General features: G+C 41.1%; 1 protein-coding gene across 12 annotated transcripts in view; it reads right to left on the bottom strand.

Annotated features, from left to right (window-relative positions):
• WDPCP (WD repeat containing planar cell polarity effector) overlaps window positions 1–21,390 on the bottom strand; it is a 195,272-nt gene that overhangs the window by 2,523 nt on the left and 171,359 nt on the right. For 9 of the 12 annotated variants that reach the window (XM_083606502.1, XM_083606498.1, XM_083606499.1 and 6 more), the window contains exons 15-17: window positions 12,616–12,772; window positions 4,892–4,992; window positions 3,032–3,060 (exon numbers count right to left, since the gene is read on the bottom strand). In XM_083606502.1, the coding sequence (XP_083462628.1) occupies window positions 3,032–3,060; window positions 4,892–4,992; window positions 12,616–12,772 (287 nt within the window). The remainder of the gene's footprint in view (window positions 1–3,031; window positions 3,061–4,891; window positions 4,993–12,615; window positions 12,773–21,390) is intronic. The other 3 variants (XM_083606493.1, XM_083606492.1, XM_083606495.1) reach the window with 2 other exon arrangements.

Below are 21,390 nucleotides of genomic sequence, written 5' to 3'. Positions count from 1 at the left end.
ACCAGACCAGCAGCTCCATCTCATGGTATATCTGTTCTAACAGTGAGCTGGAAACAACCCAGCAGAATACTGCATAAAACCTGCATTTCAACAGTGAATATCTTTGTAATTGTACTATATTTCCAGCACTGTTGCCTGCCCTTTCTCTATACAGTATTTAAACTGCTAGTAAGAGTAGTATGGACTTTGAAATGAGTTAGCATTTGGCAGCATATTCTAAACAGTTGCTTTACTTTGCACAACACAAAGTGTTTCATACAACTAAGCTCCTTCGTATTCTGAACCCCTACATAATTATAGATCAGAAACCAAGTAACACACCCTGGCACATTTCATGCACCAAAACACTCCTATGCTACTCTGGAAATAAAACCTGTTAGCCAGTATGATCTGTATTTTGTGAACAGTTGCCACTCCAACATTCCTGTTCAAAAACTACCGCAGCTATAGGTGTCAGATGCCTCTCAGTTTTTGTCTGGAGATGGACAAATAATAATCTTTAAATCTGGACTGGAAGGTTGGGAACTATATAAGGTAGGCAAGTGGGACCTGTTTTGTGTGTGTCTCGGGCCACATTCCCTCAGGAGCAGTCTGTCAGGAATCAAAGACAGTAGTGGGTGGGTGGCCGCCTCACCCGTTTCCCCCCACTCTGCTCCTGCTGCCAGGAGAGAGACAGACAGATCACTTTTGCTAGAGGGCTAAACTGATCATTTGCAGAGGCTCCCTCACCCCACTTGTTCTTCCAGCATCCCCCCCATTCCCCCCTTCTGCTCTCGTTAAATTAAGAAGCATGCTGCTTGCACTTGGGCCAAGGATTGTGTGTGACCCTGAGGCCACATTTCCCTTCCCTCTGCTATATGGCATGTCTACTTTTCTTTTGCTGCCCCCGTCCCCAGTTAATTACATCTTTATCTTTTATAAATGACCATCTCTTTCTAGCAAGGTAGCTCTGAAGCTAGTGACTTTTTAGTGTATGATCACATGATCTTATTTATTAGTATATTTTGTCATGTAGAAACTTGTATAGCATTATTAACAGGAGAGCTTTTTGGCTCCATGGACCAGATCCTTGTCAGCAAATTTTATATGAAGGCCATAATTCTCATCCTTCTTGGTTAGGGCTACTGTGTTAAAACCTGTCAAAAAGAAAAGGTGGTGGTGTGCCTGGAGAGGTGTTTGCCATTCACACCTTACTTGTTCGTTGTGGGAAACAGTTACGAAATTCTAGTTCACCTGCCATGTAATGCACACGGAGCCACTTTTAGATGCAGACGTTTGTGAAAGTGCACAGAAGTGATGTCTTAATTTAAGGACTAGGTCCTCAGGAGCGGCTTTCTGATAGAGGGGGAAGGATCACTTACAAGTTCTGCACTGGCTCATTACTTTTAAAAAGGTGTCAGCTGAGAATATGGAAGCCAGCAGAATGTTAATTTTTATTTTATGCTACGTTCATGTCAATCAAGTAGGCTGCTTACAAAGTATTCTGAATGGCTTTTGGCAGGACCCATACGCTGTGTGCCGTATGGGGGGAGAAATGCAAATTAATTCTTGGGTTGAACATAAGAAGGATAAAATTTAAACTAGTTGAAGACACAAACAGCTGGAATAAGCACTTTTTCTTAAATTAATGCATAGTTTATCACATGGCTATAGCCAGTGTGTAACTTAGCATGGAGCAAAACTCTTGGGCTAAGACTCATTGCATGAATGGCTTTGAATATTCAGTGGAGAAGGAACATGTCTGTTCTGACCTCATATATTCTTGGAATGTAAACTAGGTTACAGGACTGAGACTGTTTGCTGTAGACTTTAATTACAATTGCACAAGCCGAGCCTCAACCCACCAGATGTTTTGGACAACAATTCCCATCATTCCTGGCTATTGGCCATTGCTGGGGGTGATGGGATTTGAAATCCAACAACTGAGGGGCAACTCCTGTCCTCTCTAAAATCCTGTTTTCTACTCCAACTAAGGCAAAACCCAAACCTTCCCCTCTACCCAGCTAGTGGGGGTTTACAGAGTGGTGGGGCCACAGCACTGCCACCCAGGCTGGCAAGGTGAAAGATGGGGGGTAGGAAGGCAGCTCATTATGCTACCAGGCTCAAATTGGACCACATACTGTTGTGTGACAGCAGTGCAACTGGCTGGGGAGTCAACAAATGCCAAGCTGACTCAGCTCCGCCGCTTCCCCACCCCCAGAATGTCTCATTTCAAGCCTTGTGATGGATACTGTTTAGTGAGCAGAAGGGGGAACATTGCACTGAACAGTGATGCTTGTGTCACTCTGTCATCAGCCAGCAGCACTCCAGTGCAGCAATATGTGTTGGGCAGAGGAAAACTTTCACCTTAACAACAACAACAACAACAACAACAACAATTTGAATACTGCCCTATACCTGTAGATCTCAGAGTGGTTCACAACATAAAATCACAATATAAAAAACAGCAAAACATAATAAAAACAGCCCAATAATCTCCCCTTCCAACACATTTTAAAAGGGCATTGGATGTCAATTAGCCAAAGGCCTGGTTAAAAAGGAACGTTTTCGCCTGGTGCCTAAATATGTATAATGAATGTGCCAGCCGAACCTCCCTGGCAGAGCATTCCACAAAAGGGGAGCCACTGCAGAGAAGGCCCCGTTCTCGTGTTGCCACCCTCTGGACCTCTTGTGGAGGAGGCACACCAAGAAGGGCCTCACAAGATGATCTCAGGTTCATATGGAGAGAGAACGTAGGTTCATATGGAGAGAGGCAGTCCCTTGAGGTATTGCTGTGCTGGTGGACTACTCTGTAAGCAAACTAAGCATGTGAAACTAAATTAATTGTATACTATTTTCCTGCTTCCCCACCCACTGTTGAATTTTAAACTTTTAAGCTCCTTGGATCAAATACCTGTACTCTTTAAAAACCATGCACACTGATGACACTATGTAAACAAATAAAATGTGAAAATGTGACAGAAATGTGAAAATGTGACAGAAGGAGTTGCAAACATGTATTTTCTGTTGAGCAACATGGAAAACTATTTACCTGTCCATCACGTGTTTCCTCGGGAGTTTCTAAAAAACAAGGTAAGTAATTTGAGTGAGCTAGGTAGCAAAACAATCAAGACAGAAATACTATTTCAATTCAATCCAGTTTCTTTTTAAGATGCACATAGTAAATGATACACACACACAGATACATACAGGCCAACTTCACACTTTTTCTTATGGCAGACCTGCCATGTGGATAGTGCTTTCTTATTCATGTAAACGTGGGCTATTCATGTGCTCCAATATAGTGGGTCTGTTTCTCATTTATCCCTATGTTTAGTGATATTCTTGAGTTTTCTGGTGTAAGCTAAAAAAAAAGAAATCCCCATCTCCTAGTGTAGTGTACAAAAGTAAATGTAGGTGCCAGTAGAACAGACCTGCAACATGCCTTGGGCACAGCATAGGGAAGACTAAGATGCTGGTCAAGAATATGGCTATGCAGTCAAAAAAGCACTTGGAGGAGCTGAGCGGCATGAAAATTGAGAAAAAGATTAAGTATTTAGGTGTCTGACTGACAGTAAAGAATCCCAACATATTCGAGACAATTATGTTAAGGTATGGAAAGATGTTAAAAAAGATTTGGAAACATGGGGGAGAATGAAACATTCATTTTTAGGAAGGATTCCAGCCATAAAGATGAATATTTTACCTAAGATGTTATTCTTATTGCAAATGATACCAATAATAAATAACACAAGCTACTAGTATAGCGTATTCCAGTTTCCTGTTTATTCTTACTGTCTCACTTCTTTTCTATGCTCATTTCTTGCCATAAAGTGTCTTCTCCGGGGTCACACCTTCACTGTCTTAGCCAGACTCACTGTTGTCAGTCTGTTACTAACCAAAACATGTGCACACATGATCTGTGGCACGCAATATAGATTGATTTAGATTTGTTGCTACCCTAATACTTTCCCTAAATGAACTCCCTTTAACTACATGTATTTTTGATTGGGAACCTTTATGAGACTAATCTGTCTAGCCTTTGACTTCAACATTGTGATTGTTTGCAGGTGTAAAAGAATTGCTAGAATTGAAACACCAGAATTTTAATATATCGTCATACACAATACGTTCCAATGGGTTTTGTACAAAGATTCAAGCGTTGAGCAATTAAGTGATGACAGAACAAGTGAGATACATGATTATGTGGACCACCTCTTTGTTTTATGTTTCTGATTGAACTATCTAATTTGGGCCCTCAATCCCTTTAAATGGAGCAGCCTATGTTCACCCAATCATAGCCATTCTATTTTTACCTAACCTTGCTAGAGTATAACAAAAACGTTCTTTGAATGAGACAATATGGGAATATGGGGGAATAAAAGAGCTCATTACATAGGAAGATAATCAAGCAGTGCATGGTAAAAACTCTGCAACTGTACTATGACTGTGAAATGTCTTTCATTTGCTTTAAATATTTACCATAATGCTAGAGAGACACCAGTTCATTCATGGGACTGAGGAATTAAGGCACAAAAGATGATTGGTTCCTCCAATTGCTTAGGCCAAGGGTTGTCAACCTGGTCCCTACCGCCCACTAGTGGGCGTTTCAGGATTCTAGGTGGGCGGGAGGGGGTTCTACGGCACAAGCTGAATCCTCCTTCCATTGAGCACTGGGGAGCAGTAAGGAAATGTTACCATCAAGTAAGATGCATTAGTGGGCGGTAGGTATAAAAAGGTTGACTACCCCTGGCTTAGACCATGCTGTCTCACTGCTACAGATGAGCATTCTGCAGGTCAACTAGGAAACCTCACAAGTGATGGTTCCCCCCACTATAAAATTCTTCCAGACCTGTCAGCTGATCAGTTTCCAAAACCACTCCCTGTTATACACATTTGACATTATCCTTACCAGTCCGACACCAAGATGCAGGTTTGTCCACCTGTGGAGCCGTGCAATTGCCTGTTACAAATTCACAGTCCCTTTTGTCTGTCTCCTCAGAAAAAGTAGATCTTAAAAGAAACAGGCAAAGTATAATTGTAAAAATGCTTTGTAGACCTCACACTGCAAGCCTCTGCATGTCTTCTCAAACGTAGGTCTCACTGATTAAACTGGGCTTACTCCTAACATACAGGCTTCCAGCCTTACTGTTTTGAGCTCCCTGAGGCTCAAAAATCTCAATTACAAAAACTTTATGTGCACAGAATGGATTGGATCCAGATTTAGTCCTGCTGGGAATAGATTCACATCAGTTTGTTCATGATGTGCTAAAGTAGAAGTGGGTGTGGCCACAGCACACTCACACACACACATGCTCATATCTATTTATTTATTTCATGAAATTTATATATATACAATCAAGGATTGTAAAAAAAGAAAAGAAAACCTCAGTGTGAACAACCCACCTCCATTGCTGATGCGTGCAGACAGGGGCGTAGGAAGGGGTGGGGGCGGTCCACCCCAGGTGGCATACCTGGGGGGAAGCAAAATCCCCCCTGGGCAGATCGCTGCCGTGCCAATCAGCCCCCTGGGTTGATCGCCCCCCCCTGGGTGCACGGCATGTGCCCTGCTCCGGGTGCCAAGCGGCTCGCTCCGTGGCTGCGTGCAGATCAGCTGGGTTGGGGGTGGGGTCAGTATTTGCATGCTCATCAGGCCGCAGGGCTAGTTGGAAAGATTTAAGCCCAGTATTGTGTCTACTTTTTTGTCCTGTAGATCAGATGTATTGAATTAATCTATATATAGAGTTACCATTAACAACATTTCTTACCACAGTGAAATCTCAGGGCATGTTACAACAATGTAGAAATACTAATATTGTATTAAAACAATTTACAGTCTCAGGCATGAGCATATCCAGCGGGGTGCAGCTGCCCCCCCATCAAGTAAATAAATAAAAGTACTTAACTAACTGACCAAATGTTTTGCAGATAACTTGGTTCTGCCCCCTCCAACATAAAGCCTGCCCTCCAAAATAAATCCTGGCTATGCCCATGGTTTCAGGATCACTAATAGTAAGGAACTAAGAGACCATTTTATTTAATCTCTCTGTGTGCATGTGTGTTTGGAAATTCAAGTGAGGATGCATCAAAAACCAATAAAATGTTGAAGAGGACATGCAGAGCCCAACAAAATGAAGATGATGATCTAAAACTAGGCACCCTGGAATGTTTAGCTAACCATGTTTGCATAAATTTCTGAAGGGCACTGAGAGACCTCAGCAGAATGTCCATTGCTTTATTCCTTTTTCAGGTAAATGGATATTAAAATAAACTTGTGTGCTCTTCTTTAGACTAATGAGCCTTCCGTTTGAATACTAGCTGCATATCCTTGGCAACAATAATAAAGGAAATGGCCTATTACTGAGAATTGTGTATAGCTTCTACGTATATAAACGCTTTGTGGATGCCCAGGAATGTATTTGCTGAATAAGTCACTAATTTTTCAACATTTCTGAGGATTTTAATATAATCATAAAAAGTACGTTGGTTTATACAGTAAAGTTTAATTGTTGGTCATCTTAATTTTTTTATGTAGGCAGTTTCCTTATTAGGGAAACAAAATCAGCATTTTGCTTTGCAACTTGTTAGTTAAAAATCTAGGTGAGTATTGCCGTCACTGAATAGAAAATCAGTTTTGATTTGTGAATCTTTTTGTGTACTTATTTGCATTGTAATGATTGTGAGCAGAAGAAGGGGTGGAGGAAGCAACATTCTTTCACAGCAACTTTGGTTTCTTCATCAATAGGGAAATATCAATTAATTTGCAGAACTGTTACACCATGTGTCATTGTCATAGTCTAACTTAATGATCAAATGCCTCTTTTTTCAGTTGCAGCATGTAAATTGTTATCCTGAGAATGTGAATGCTCTGATGTAATTGCACATTAACTTGCTTGATGGTGTAGTTAGTATTAAGTAGAATTAGCCTTTGATGATACACATGATTCAGTCTGAATGTAAAATCCCTTTTTTCTGCTGAGAAGATAAGCTTTGGATATGTAGTAGCGTTTTGGTCGCAAAACAGTGAAGACTGTTATAGTGGCTGACTGGTTTTTTATTTTTTTAATTGGTTAATAGTCTATTGTCATGTGATGATATGGCCAAAGGCTGAAACAACAAAAAACTGCACTGAATGGAGGTTCTGCAAGCAGCTATGAATGTATAGTAACATTTCAGCTTTCTCTGAGCCATGCTAAAGCCACAATAATGCAACCACCTCTCCCACTAAGCTTTATTGGCTCAAGAAAAGAAACTAAGGAACTTCATTGGAGACCAGATTAGGTGAGTTTCAAAATGGAAAGATCCTTTTGGCTTCCAGCTCCATTATCTTTTCTGTAGTCTCTTGATCAGCTTTCCTACACATAGCTGCGGATTCCATGGTGACCTGTAAATTGCTTTTTTGGCTGCCAAATTGCTGTAACCCTTCTATTTTTATGTTTTTAAGAGAGCTTAAAACTGTCCATCCTCTTTAGACATTTATTTCTTTAAAATTGACCAGTGCTTGGGAGGATTTCAACTATATCCAAAAGGCTTAGAAGAAGATGTTGCTTCTAGTTTTCATTAAAGTCAACAAACATGAAAAGCCCAGAAGGGGATAAAAGCAACTTAGTGACTTTTACCTAATACATATAAATCTACCTAAGAGCTGTATGCAATAGAAGTACCCAAAGTACTACATTTATTTCTATCTAAGATGCAGAAATAGGCTTGGTGTCACATGATCCTTCACAATGCCAAGTTTAATAAGGCTCAAAAGACTGTGAGATGAGTAAAATAAGGTCAGTCTGGGTTGGGCCAGTTTGGCTTAATGTGAAAATAATTGTGATGTTTTTCTATCATGGTGACAGTTTGCTTTGGCGCAGGACACTTGGAATACCATACTAGAAAATGTTTTAGTAGAGCATTTGCCAGATGCTTTGTTTACCCTTTCTTAAAAATGAATGCTGAAAACTCCCCCATGTTACACACATGGTTTGTGACAAAGACCACTAGTTCAAGTGGAAGGGGAGGAGAAAGATAATAAAATACAAACTTTATTTTAATATACAGGGTGATGTGAAAATAAATATTCAAATTAAAGTCTAATAATAAGTTCAACCCATTTAAGTCCATGGCCTTAAATCACATTTAATTGTGAATGTGATTCTGACACTCAGTTTAGCAGTTCTTCTTGAAACAATTTGGGACATCATATGTCAAAATTGCACAATACAGTTGCATGCTCGCAGTTATACCATATAAGGACTGTGCTTGGTATCTTGTTGATAAAAGTCCTCCTTTCCCCCTTGGAGGGCCTATCTAGGAAAGTCACATATGGTAGCAACAAGAGACACTGTTCAAGACAGATGTTATGTGATCCTGAGATGATATTTCTTGCCTTTTTGACATTGCATCTTTGATGCATTCCTGTTTTGAATCTTTTGAAAAGTGCTGCTATCTTTCACTTCCAAACTAAAGAGAGACTCATTTTTTAAAATTATATAAGGACGTACTCTAACACCAGCAATTTAATACTATGCAGGTAAACAGGTTTGTTCAACCTTCTGTGAATCAAAGGCAGGTTGATTAGAATGTTTTTACATTTATTATTTTTACAGTACACCCTTTCTGACACACGTTTAATATTATGTGCATGCTGGCATTGCTTCCTGGCTCATCAGTTTTAAGAAAAAAAGAGATAACTGGCAGTTCAGGGCAAGGGGAATGGAAACAAACAATGCATTATTCATGTTATATGTACCAAAGTTGTTGTTCTATTAATATAGCACAGAAAAGGATGCCTAAATACTTTTACATGTTCAAAAACATGTAGAACCTTGCTCTTACAAGTAGAACACATCCATATGACAATAACTAATGGAAGGTTTGTAACTGTATACTTAAAACTTACAATGAATGGTCCAAAATGGCACTAATGATGCTGAAGGAAATGTGTTTGGCAAAGGAAATATAAACATAGTAGAGATTTGATAGGCTTGAAAAATGGAATGAAGTACAACACTAAAAATGGAATCTATCCAGTTTTTGCAGCAGCAAAGCAAATTATAATTGCCTATTTGTAAAATGTGATATTGTAATGTCAGCAAAGATAATGTATAAGTTTTGCTATTCTTATGTCTAGGAAGGCAAAACCAAAGTCCAACTGGAAAATGATACAGGGAGACTGGATATTAAAATTCTGATTCAAATCACAACAAAATAGTGAAAAATGAATTGGTTATCTGTAGTCGTGTAAATGCTAATGGTATTCGCAATAATGCTAATGGTGGAAAAATATGACTGTAAGAGTTGTAACTACAGAGATGATGAATTATTTACAAAGTTTTTAGCTTTTTTCTTTTTTCAAGGAAAACTTATTGAATAAAGTGTAGAAAGGCTTATTTTAGCTCTTCAGCATACTATGTGCCCAGCATAGCAGGGAGGGAGGGCTGTCACCCCAGGCACAGTGTTTTGGGTGGAGCATCAAAGCACAATGAGCTGTTGTGTCCTTGAGGCAGCAGGTGTGTGTCCTGGCCCCTGTGAGCCCAGCGCTGCTTTTGTGAGCTGCGCTGCTTGCAGGGAGGACGCCCTGTGATCCTGGGAGCTGCGCCATAGCTCCCTGGGCTCTCAGGGGCCAGGGCACAAGCCTGTTGCCTCCTTCTCAGCCACCCTCCAACTGGAGGGCGCCATGAGAAGGACGCAACAGCTCAAGGCTGTGAGCCAAGTGCCACTCACAAAGGCAGCGCTGGGCTCGCACTCCAGATGGGTGGCTGAGAAGGATGCAACGGCTCCCAAAGCTGTGATCGTCCACAGCTCTGGGCAGCCCTCTCCTACACTACGATCGGCTGCAGCTTGCTCCAGGGGCAGAAATGCGAGTGATCGTAGCATCACAGAGGGGCACCACGCCTCTCCGAAGCTTCTGCCCCGAGGGGGCGCTGCCACTGCTTCTCCAACACTTCCACTCTGGAGCCGGCCGCAGTATTTAGCCCCACTGTACATGTGGATAAAAATACAGTGGTACCTCAGGTTACATACGCTTCAGGTTACAGACTCCGCTAACCCAGAAATAGTACCTCGGGTTAAGAACTTTGCTTCAGGGTGAGAACAGAAATTGGGCTCCAGCGGCAGCAGCGGGAGGCCCCATTAGCTAAAGTGGTGCTTCAGGTTGAGAACAGTTTCAGGTTAAGAACGGACCTCCGGAATGAATTAAGTACTTAACCTGAGGTACCACTGTGTAGTATCAATAGAATATAATTCAAATGTTGGCTTTTCTGACTATATTTTTTGCAGTATATTTTCTCATCAGATCCTCTGTAGGACAAGAAATGAAGATGTATTAATGCAGTCTTGTCAACCTAGCGTGAGGTAGGAACTTGGCAATGTGCAAATATATGCAAGTTGCTCCATAAAAAATTGCACATTATGTTCAGCTGCAGTGTTTTATAACAGTGAGGAGAAAGTTTATCAGGTTTCTGGTCTCTAGCAGAAGTCAATTATTTCTGTGCCAATCTGAATTTATTACAGGGAGTTCCTTTCATCTCACATTAGAGTTCATGTGACTTCTAAGGTTCCAAACAATTACTAGTAAGGGATGAAGACTTGCTTTTGTATTTGGGAGCTCAAGAGGAGGGAAAATGCAGGAATAGTGGATCTGCCTTATTTTAGGCTTGGCAGAATTCACTTGGATTTTAGTGGCCTGAAGAAGCTGTTAGTGAGGGTTGAAGCTCTCTTTATGTTCTTCAGCTCAGCAAGAAGTAATCTCAGCCTTTGGGAGGGGAAAGCACTTTATGAAGCTTCAATGAGTGCAAATAAGTTTAGCTGAGAGGATCAACAACCAGTGATGACCCTTCTTAGTTGATCCATTTTAGAATTCAAAACAGCAAGGCAAGAAGTAAAACTAAAGTTGAAAAACCAAAATAATTGTTAGCATTCCAGTGCTCAGCTTACTAAGGGGAACAATATACTTTGCAAGAATAGGAAGTAAATATTCTAAAATAAGTCTGCTGGAGTTTGGATTATTGTGTAAATCCTTTGCATGGAATATTATTAAATTCTTCCCAAAGCTCAAGGGAACTGGAACCTATGTCCTTGGAATTAATTCCCACTACATTCAAAGGAACTTGCTTCCCAAGATGGACATTGAGACAGCAGGCTTAAGCTGATGTTTCAACCTATGTAGGGTTTGTTAAAAAAAAGTTTAGGTAGCAGTTCAGCTAGCACATTCCTGGAAATATAAGCACATTTACCTGGAAATACCTTTGACTGAAACCAACAAGGTTTGATATAACTATTATGGTCCAATAAGCTGCGGTTTTGTGGCCTGGGAATGAGCCATGTGTTGTGTGTTTTGCACGTTCAGCTTACTTTCTTAAACCAAAAGTCTTATATCATCTAAATCATGTAACGGGGGTTTAAGGGATCCATCTAAACCAGGATATGAAACCAGAATTGTGGACCACTTGAAGATTCTTGAGTGCCTTGGTGGAGCACTTACTGAGCAATCCTATGCATGTTTATTCAGAAGTTAATTCTACTGTGCTCTTGAACAACAAATCCCTAATTTCCTGACAGTTGGCCATGCTGGCTGGGGCTTATGGGAGTTTTAGACCATCAACGTTTGGAGGGCAATGTCTTGGCAACCTGCCCTAGTGTGTTTAGGACTGCAGCCTTCATAAATTGTTATTGTTCTACAAATTTATTTTAATAGCATTTTCTTTCTACCTGCCGCTTCAGAATCAGCACCAGCATCAAAATCAGTGCCATATTACGAAAAGCACAGGCCCCTGACAAGGCTGTTTAGAAGAGCACCATTAACTGCTAAATGTTTAAGAAGATATGAGAAGACTGCACCACTATTAAGAAAATCACAAGTCCTAAGATAGAGCTTTGTTATTCCAGCCCTGGTCAAAACAGCCTTGATCTCTATTTTCAGGGGAAAAACAAGTAAGTTGCAGGGCCATGGACAGATCTTTTTCAATTGTTTTGCAACCTTTTCCCAGGCCACCTGATTGCACCTCATGCCAGGGTTGCCATGTATCTGGGAATTCCCAGACATGTCGTCTTTTGGGGATCCTACATGCCCATCGAGGGGGAATCAATTTTTAAAAAATGGTGCACAGGCAGCTCTGGTTCAGGTTCTGGCTTGGTGGTGGCCTAAAAAAGCTCAACAACTTTTTGTGTCCGGATTTTCACCTCTTGAAATATGGCAACCCTACCTCATGCACCAAAGTTTGAGACCCTGAATGAATGAATGAATGAACATAAGAAAAACATATGAATAAAAGAGGAATTAGAATTTAAAACAGGTAATTGTTAAAGCAAATAGGAACAAAAAAACAAGCATAGGATAAAACATGTGAATAGAATACGAGTTTAAACACAGATAATGGATGGATAAGAACTGATAATAAAAAACAGATAAGAACTAAGAGACATGCAGTTAAAACAACTATAAGAGACCCTCTGACCTACAAAATTGAAGGAGTTTGTTTTCAAGGAACTACATATGTGTTATAGTATACATTTTGAAGCCAATGTATGCTTAATTGCCAAGTTAAAATATCTGCTTTAGAGTAAATTATGCTAGATGACAGTAACTAATAACATGTTACATTCTTCTCCAAATGCAACACCCCTGCATGCACTGAGTATCTTTACCTTGTAGAGCTGTTGTATGTCACATGTGTGAAACATCGAGCGCTGGCACTGGAGGTTGGGAGACTGTCCTGAACTTTCTGGTCCTCCTGTGGCTGTACAGCCAGGTTTACAAAAGCGTCACTCAAAGCATCTTCTCTGTCCATATGGCCTGGAATCTCTAGGTGTTTTTAAAATTAAAAACAGAAATTAAGAATAAAGTTTACTATTGCTACATGTTTTACTGGATACAGTGGTACCTCGGGTTAAGAACTCGGGTTAAGGTCTGTTCTTAACCTGAAACTGTTCTTAACCTGAAGCACCACTTTAGCTAATGGGGCCTCCCGCTGCCGCCGCCACACAATTTCTGTTCTTATCCTGAAGCAAAGTTCTTAACCCGAGGTAATATTTCTGGGTTAGCGGAGTCTGTAACCTGAAGCATCTGTAACCCGAGGTACCACTGTATAGGAATTGGCTTTTCAAAGCAATTACTACAGAAGACTAGCTATGAAGTATTTATACAATCTCAATGGTGATAGTAACTGACTTTCACCATAATTATTACTAGCTGGGACTAGAACCTGTCAAAGTGGTTTTCTATTAAAAGAAGTCTCCTATTATATATTTATTCACACCCTGCCTTTGCCCCTGATGGAACCAAAGGCAACTTCTTATTCATATATTGGTGACCTGAGCTACCTGCATGTTGATCAAAACGGGAACATATTTATTAAGGTATTTGTATCTCACATTTGTAGGCAATTGGCCTTTGAATAGTGGCTTACAATGCAATAATGAAAACATTATTCTATTTAATTTAAATAGAATTTCATAAACAGTGAAAATAGAGCAATAAGTTTAAAACTTTAGAACAACATCATCAATGAAAAACAGATTGGGATAAAGACTTCCTTAAAGCCTACTTAAAAGCAGCTAAAAGAAGATCCTAAATGTACATTCATTGGGTTCAAACCCAACATAGCAGGCTCTGGAGGAAGACCAGGAAGAATAGGAGGGCCAAGCTGGAACAGAGAGACCCTTCTCTCCCTCCAAATACACCTGGCTCCAATGCTCAGACAGGAGTCCCAGCTCCCTCCCTTCTTGCGGGGGACAGGGTGCTGCTGGACCTGTGGAGGGATCCACGCCACTTCCTGGGGTGGCAGAGCAGACTTCAGAGGGGCAAATGTGCCTGATGCTCTCATTTTGTATAGATTTTGAGACAAATATGACAATGAAAACTCAAAACTGGCTACTTTTTTTGACATGACATGAACTGGCAAAAGCCAGCTGACACCACTTTGCCTGTTGCTCAGGATCATCTCTGGTGAGCATCCAGCATCCAACAGTAATCAGCCAACAGGGAAGTGGACCACTTTTCACTTTTCATTATTGTAATTTCCTGATAAAACATTCACTGTGCTCATCACTAATGATACTGCAGTTGTCAGGGAAGAAATCCAAGTGGGAATGGAGAAAATGGATCTTTAAGGACATATTGCAGCCACGTTTGTGATACAGAGACATGTTCTCAATCAGTTCCTTGTAGTTTTCTACCCTGATATTTCCGAGAAAGTTAGTTGACACCATATGAAATGCACCCCAAGCTTTTTTCTCATCACCCTGAAGCAGGTTGTCTAACATTTTGTCTTTGATGAGCTCGCAGATCTGAAGACCCACAAAAACTCCCTCTTTAATTCTTACTTCGCTGAATCGAGGAAATTTTTCAGACAGGCACTTGAAAGCTGATCTATGGCTTTTACAAAGTTTTTCATCAGACCGAGTTTGATGTGTAGGGGCAGTAGTGAGATTTTGTTTATTTCTGCCAGTGCTGGGAGTTGCACAGTCTTCTCTCTGACATTCAGAGATCTCCTCTGATGCCAGTCTCTCTTCACAAAGTGCAAAGTCTTTGCTCGGCTGTCCCATTCACATAAAAAACAGCAGTACTTTGTATATCCCAACTGCAGACCCATCAACACAGACCCTACCTTCAAGTCACAAGAGAGATGCTAGCCATACTTGCTGCGTTGAAGACAGTCTGTTTTAGGTTGTTGTAGGTTTCTTTCATGTAGACAGCATGTCTGACTGGAACAGATGGAATTCTATTTCCATTATGCAGCAACACCATCTTGAGACTCAATTTTGAGGAGCCTATGAATAGTCACTATTCTTGCCTGGTCCTGTGTGATTCTGAGGACATCCATTACATCATCTACATTGTAGCAGAACACAAGGTCATCTTCCTTTCTGAGGAACACAGGGTCATCTTCCTTTCTGAAGTAAGGTGCAACCTGCTGCTGATGACTGTGAAATGAAATCATTAGGACATTTTCCTTGATACAATTCCATTGTTAAAGTCCTGATCCCAGTAACTCCACTTTGGCCTTGGGTGGCTCCAGATCACGAACAAAATCATTCAGTTCTTCTTGTGCAAGATGGTATGGTGCAGATGGCGGACCATGGCAAACATCTGGATCATCATTAGACACTGAAGGCTGAGGAGAACCCAACATCACTTCACCTCCCTTCTCACTGTCTCAATCGATGGAAAATTATCTTGAAGGTTCAGGAATGGGAAGTTTTGCCATGTGGAACTGGTCAGAAAGAAGACGGCATGTTTGGGTATGCTACTGTCCACTTCTTTTTCCTTGTGAATGATGGAGATGAACTGAGGATTAAATCTGTAAATTAAAATTTAAACCCTTTGTCCCACATGTGTGGGAGAATTATGAGAGTAAACAGGTTGTGAAGCCCTTTTAGCAGAGTGAAAACACTTATTAACTGTTGCAGCTTACTGGAAGCTATGAATTAGGAAATTACACCTTTTTATCCCTGGTTATTTGTCTGACCTTCCCTTCTCTGTCCCTGTAGCTAAGAATTTTAAGACAAAAAAAATGTTTACTTACATTTCAATGCAGGTAGCAAATACATCAAAGTAGTATGCAGGTAAAAATACTTCTTAGTTACAAAATACAAATGAGTTCCAATATGGAGCCTGGGCTCTCAGCAGAGCCCAGGCATGTATATCTGCTCATATTGCTGGCTTGAAAGAAGAGAGACTGAGGCAAGGAGGAAAGAGAAAATATTAAGATCCTTTGTCCTATTTCCCACCACTGGAAGTAGGGGATATGACATCACACAGACCCCTCTTCTCAAGGAATACAGGAACTCTGTGAGCCTTAACCCCTTCATATGCTTATTTAGCAAATGAAACTGTCATTTTGACTGAAGATGTTCCCACAGGGATGCCTTCAGAAACAGGTGGTACCATTCAGAAGTAGCAGTCATTTGCTTGATTGCTTGGTTCCCTCCAAACCATAGGAACAGCAAATGGCTGTTTGCCCTTTTTCCATGTATTTTTTTTTTTTTTGCACACGTATTGAATCATATGTGTGGGGCCCAGGCCTTGTCCTGGTCCTCAATCTTACATCCAAAATTGAGCTGATACGCCTTTTTACTATCAGACTGCTGACACTTTTCTGGCTTGCAAATGTCACTTCCCCACAAATGTAACAAAAGTTTTATCTGCACTATTAACACATTTACAAGGCATCACTACTGTTGGATTTACACTGCAGGGACCACTTTTGTAGTACTTATGACACAGGGGTAAATGGGAGAGTAGCGCACAAATGACTTGCTCACCCTGCAAGACTTTGTTTTATACTAACGATTGCATCAATTTATGTCAGCAATTGACTCAACTACATTACTCAACAGCATGTCATTGGTCCTGGGAGTGGTGTGTATGATGAGTTGATGCAATATGATGCCATATGTCTCAATCAGGAGTTTGAAATAGAGCGTTGCCAAATGAAATTGTGTAGTCAACATGGACTGGGTTGTTTATGCATGGCTATCTTTGGATCTCCTAAACAGGAGCCAATCAACAATTTCAATTGTCATTTTCAGATTAGTAAAGATTGGCTATTTTAATTTCAGAGGCATTTTGTGTGTTGTGCAGTGCAGCTTATATTCCACACTAAACTGCTTCGTATTCTAAGCGTGTTTTTAACTGGGGTCTCTCTTCTGCTGGGGTTTTTAACTGGGGTCTCTCTTCTGCAAAGCCCCATGTCTAGGGACCCAGTTGATTCTTTTGTCAGTTACACACACGTGGGGCAGATCTATTTTCCACCTCCAAATAAATTGTATAGATGAAAGGACCATGACTGGAGCCAGGATGTGCTTCATGCTGTAGCTGATAGCCCTGGTAGATATGTGTGAGTCTGACACCTTCCGCTTCATGTCATGTGGTACCACAAGACATTCCACATCATGAATCATTCTACGTTAAAATATAGTTGAATAAATTGTGAGATAGCAGATGACATCTAAGAGCTTACAGTCCCCACAAGACTGCAAGGCACACAGACCATGGCAGAGTGCTCCCCACCAGTGCCTGGGGTGGGTGCATGTGTGCCAGGGCCCACAAAGGATGCCATGGGGACAGAGCACACCGATGGAGCGAGCCCCTGCCCTCTGGCAGGAGGGGTACATTCATGGTGCTGCACAAGCCCAGCGACACTTTGTGAGACTTGCAAAAATGGTGCTGGGCTCACAGGGTGCCATGAGCTGTTGCATCCTATTCTGGAGGGCAGCTGAGAAGGAGGCAACAGCTCAAGTGCCCTGCAAGCCCAGCTCTGTGTTGCTTTTGCAAGTAACACTTGGCTCACAGGGCACCTGAGCTGCTGTGCCCTTCTCAGGTGCCCTCTAGCTGGAGGGTGGCTGAGAAGGACGCAGCAGCTCATGATGCCCTGTGCCCCCCCCAAACTGCGTCCAGGGTGACGGACCCTGTCAGAACAAAGGAAAAACATGACTGCTTGCATCCGTGTCGGGGAAAAAGCCAGAACAAAAGCTATATACAAAACAGAAGCTCCTAGTGAGCAGGAAGTAAACAGGCATGTGACACACAACAGCCTGTTCCCTTTTTTAAGGTGGAATGGAAATATCCTAACACTTTTTCATTCCACTAATTTTTAATAAACGAGTAAAGTATTGGTCTCAGGGCTTATCTGGACTTACCTTTTGCCCTGCTCTTTTCCAGACACAGGCTTAAAAGATCTGTATCCGAGCACCCCCACCCCCATGAATTTTGTAATCTGTGTTTTCCACAGATGGCCGTTTGCTCCAATTGAGCTTTAAAGAGCAAGTTTAAGGGCACTTGGACACAAGAGCTTTAAAACCTGGACTGTGCCTGTAAAGAGCGGCAGAAAGTGTGGATAAGCCCTAAATCTCTCTTAATTAAATCAATGGGAGCAAAAAACATTTAAATCTGAGTGAATTATTCCCAGTGTGCATTTTGCTGCCTCACTTCAACTAAACTTTAGATTTGCATTAATGTTAATTTCCCTCTTTTTGCTGTTTGTGCTTTAGAATAGTGACAGTGAAGAGATCAAGAAAATAATGGAGTAGCATATTTATAACAAGCTTTTGTAATCCCCCCAAAATATAATTTAAAGTGAATGTTTAAAGCAAAAAACCCCAAAACATTGTATATAGTACTGCTAGAAATAATTAAATCCCAGGCTTGCAGACTATGGATTAAGAAATAAAAATCCTGTTACAGATAGAGACTTTAAAAGGCCCCCCCCAAAAAAAATCATAAGAACATTTCCCTTCCCACCCCGCTTTAAATCCTGTTTTATACCTTCCTTGTTCTCTAGGCTCTCTGTACCCTGGATAACCTAATCTGCACACAGCTCAGGTTAATGTCATGGGCTGCGGAAAGAATGTAAGCTAAGGATGCTATGTGCCATGTCTGTTAATTTATTTGAGCCAGAGCTCCAGAAATGTTTACCAGCTTACGAGGGCAAAGATGCTTCTAAGTACCTATGATTCCTTGCTGTGTAAAGGCTTGGTTTTGGCTTGGGAAACAAACATTACTGATTACTGAAATGATGTATTTTCATTCCATATAAAAAAAGAGCTACTTTACTAAAGTAGTTTCATCAAGTAAAACCTGTATAGTGCAAGGCTATATGTTTCTCCCCAAAAATAATCCTATTGAGTTTGATGGGACTAACTCTCAGATTGATGAGTATAGGTTTGCAGCCTAAATCTTTCTGCTACTGTTTTCAGAGATCTACGGATTTGGAACCACTGAGGCACATAACTTTTCAAGTAGACTCCACGAGCCTTAACCCATGTGCATGCCAACTCATAGCCTCACCGTTGATCCTATTCTAAGCTTTTGAGTGTCTGCAAGCATGTAAACTAGATTTTCAAAAAGCAGTTTTGAAATCCATATATCTTTTTATCTGTACATTTTTATCTGTTGGTAGCAAGGGAAAACAAAGAGATACTTGAATGAAAGCAGAATAATTTATGTTTACACCTTGATTTGTATTTTCCACAAGATGATGCCTTTGCCCTAGGCTTCCAGTTTTCCAAAACATCTTCTTCTTCTTTGGCTTGTAGCTGAGTCTTCCATAAACACAGTCTTAACAGTGAGTCTGTAAGTGACTTTGAAGGCCAATTCTGGATCCACACGTCCTTCCACAGTGGAGACATAGGTTTCTGGGCAGGAGTTGATCACTGTGAGGATTTGCCAAATGTGCCTTCCTCTTAGTACGTTTCTCGTTTTCATCCTGAGTTTGTGCTTCTTCAAGGTTTGGCTGTTCTCCAATTGGAGCTCTTGCAAGCCAGTGTTTCCCAGTTGTTGGTGTTTATGATACATTTTAAAAGATTTGCCTTGAGAGAGTCTTTAAACCTCTTTTGTTGACCACCAGCATTACGCTTTCCATTCTTAAGTTTGGAATAGTTGCTTTGGAAGACGATAAGCCGGCATCTAAACAACATGACCAGTCCAATGAAGTTGATGTTGAAGAATCATTGCTTCGACCCTGGTGATATTTGCTTCTTCCAGTATACTGGCATTAGTTTGCCTGTCTTCCCAAGTGATGTGTAAAATTTTTCAGAGACACCATTGAGGGAATCTTTCAAGGAGTTGGAGATGGCATTTATAAGTGGTCCGTGTTTCACAAGCATACAGTAAGGTTGGTAGTACAATAGCTTTGTAAACAAGCATTTTGGTTTCCCTGCAGATGTCCCAGTCCTCAAACACTCTGCACTTCAATCGGGAGAAAGCTGCCCTCACAGAGCTCAGGCGATGCTGGATTTCGGCATCAGTGTCGGCCCTTGTGGAAAGATAACTGCCCAGGTAGGAGAAGTGATCAACACTTTTGAATGTTACACCATTGAGTTGGATTTGTGGTGCTCCAGAGGGGTTGTTTTGTGTTTGTTGGTGCAGCACTTTGGTTTTTTGGATGTTGAGCAATAGGCCAAGCTTTCTGTAAGCTTCTGAGATATTTATGATGGTTTGGAGGTCATCCTCTGAGTGTGCACACACTACGTTGTCATCAGCTCTATGACGGAAGTTATGGCAACCTTACTCTTTGCTTTCAGCCTACTCAGATTAAAGAGCTTTCCATCTGTTCGATATATGATTTCTACTCCAGTGGGGAGTTTCTCTTCGACAATGTGTAGGTTCATGGAGATGAAAATAATGAATTGAATTGGGGCAATAACACAACCCTGTTTAACACCTGATCCCACTGTGAATGGTTCATTTTGAGAATCACTGTTATCTGCGATTGTTGCTGTCATATTATCATGGAGGAGCCGAATGATGTTCACAAATTTATCTGGGGAGCCAATTTTCAGAAGGACAGTCCACAGGGCATTACGATTTACAGTGTCGAAGTCCTTAGTCAGGTCAGTAAACGCTATATACAGGGGTTGGTTTTGCTCTCAGCATTTTCCTTCAAGCTGTTGAGCGGTGAAAATCATGTCCACTTTCCTTTGTAACATTTCACTTATTATCTTCCACCTGTTCTGCCATTGAGGACTTCTTGGATCACTCTTTGTCTAGCTCCTCCCCTTTGACCTTACCATCTTGGATGACCCTGCTGGCCTATCGATACCCCAGACAGCTTCGCTCAGAAGGGTCATAGGAATATGCAAGCCCACTCACCATGATCGGGTGATGATCCAGCAAGTGAGTCAAAAACACTACTACTACTACTACTACTACGACTGTTGTTGTTATTGTTAAAATTTGAATACCATCCTATACCTGCAGATCTCAGGGTCCAGCCTGGCTGGAAGAACCAGCCACCTATTTCCAGAAGAAGCTCTTTACAAATGGTCATGTGATTTTACCTGCAGGCCCTTCTGAGAAGACAAGAGACTTCCCTTCCCTGTTCGGTTTAGTATGTAGTGATGCAAGTACACCTTCTTTGTGCTGGCACCATGCCCACAAACCAGGAACACTTTCGGTACTCAAATCTTCATAGCATTTTCTAGGATGAAATGCAATTCAAAGACATGCAGTGGCATGGAAGAATGAAGGAGCACTGACAGCTCTACTTAACAGGAGCCATTAAAATATTTACAAAGTAGCAGCTGCTCTTGCATTTAAACAGTTTCTTTGGCATGAAAAATAAACTTGTTGATAATTGGCAGATAAGCCATGTTACTATGTTTTACGTGTGTTTGCACTCTGCGTGGTATGCACAGCCAGTTTTGCACAATCTGATGTTTACAAAGTAATTGTAACGTATGACCTCCTTAGGCAACAGGGACAGAAGCTGCCTTTAAAATGCTGAGCAAGCATTTAATCACAACTCTTCCTGCTGATCTTTGAAAAATTCAATACATTCAACAAATGTAACTCCTCCTAAAGATAAACTATAAGATGAGAAGTGAGGGTTTCTTGGTGTGTACTTTAGGAATCACAGATGTATCCCAATGCACTACTAGTAAGCCAGACAGATGCAATTCTCTGTTTGTTAAAAAAAATAC

Source organism: Podarcis filfolensis (assembly GCF_964270895.1).
Source record: "Podarcis filfolensis genome assembly, chromosome: 3".
In the NCBI taxonomy this organism is placed as follows: Eukaryota; Metazoa; Chordata; class Lepidosauria; order Squamata; family Lacertidae; genus Podarcis; species Podarcis filfolensis.
This window is presented reverse-complemented; position numbering and strand designations above follow the sequence as displayed.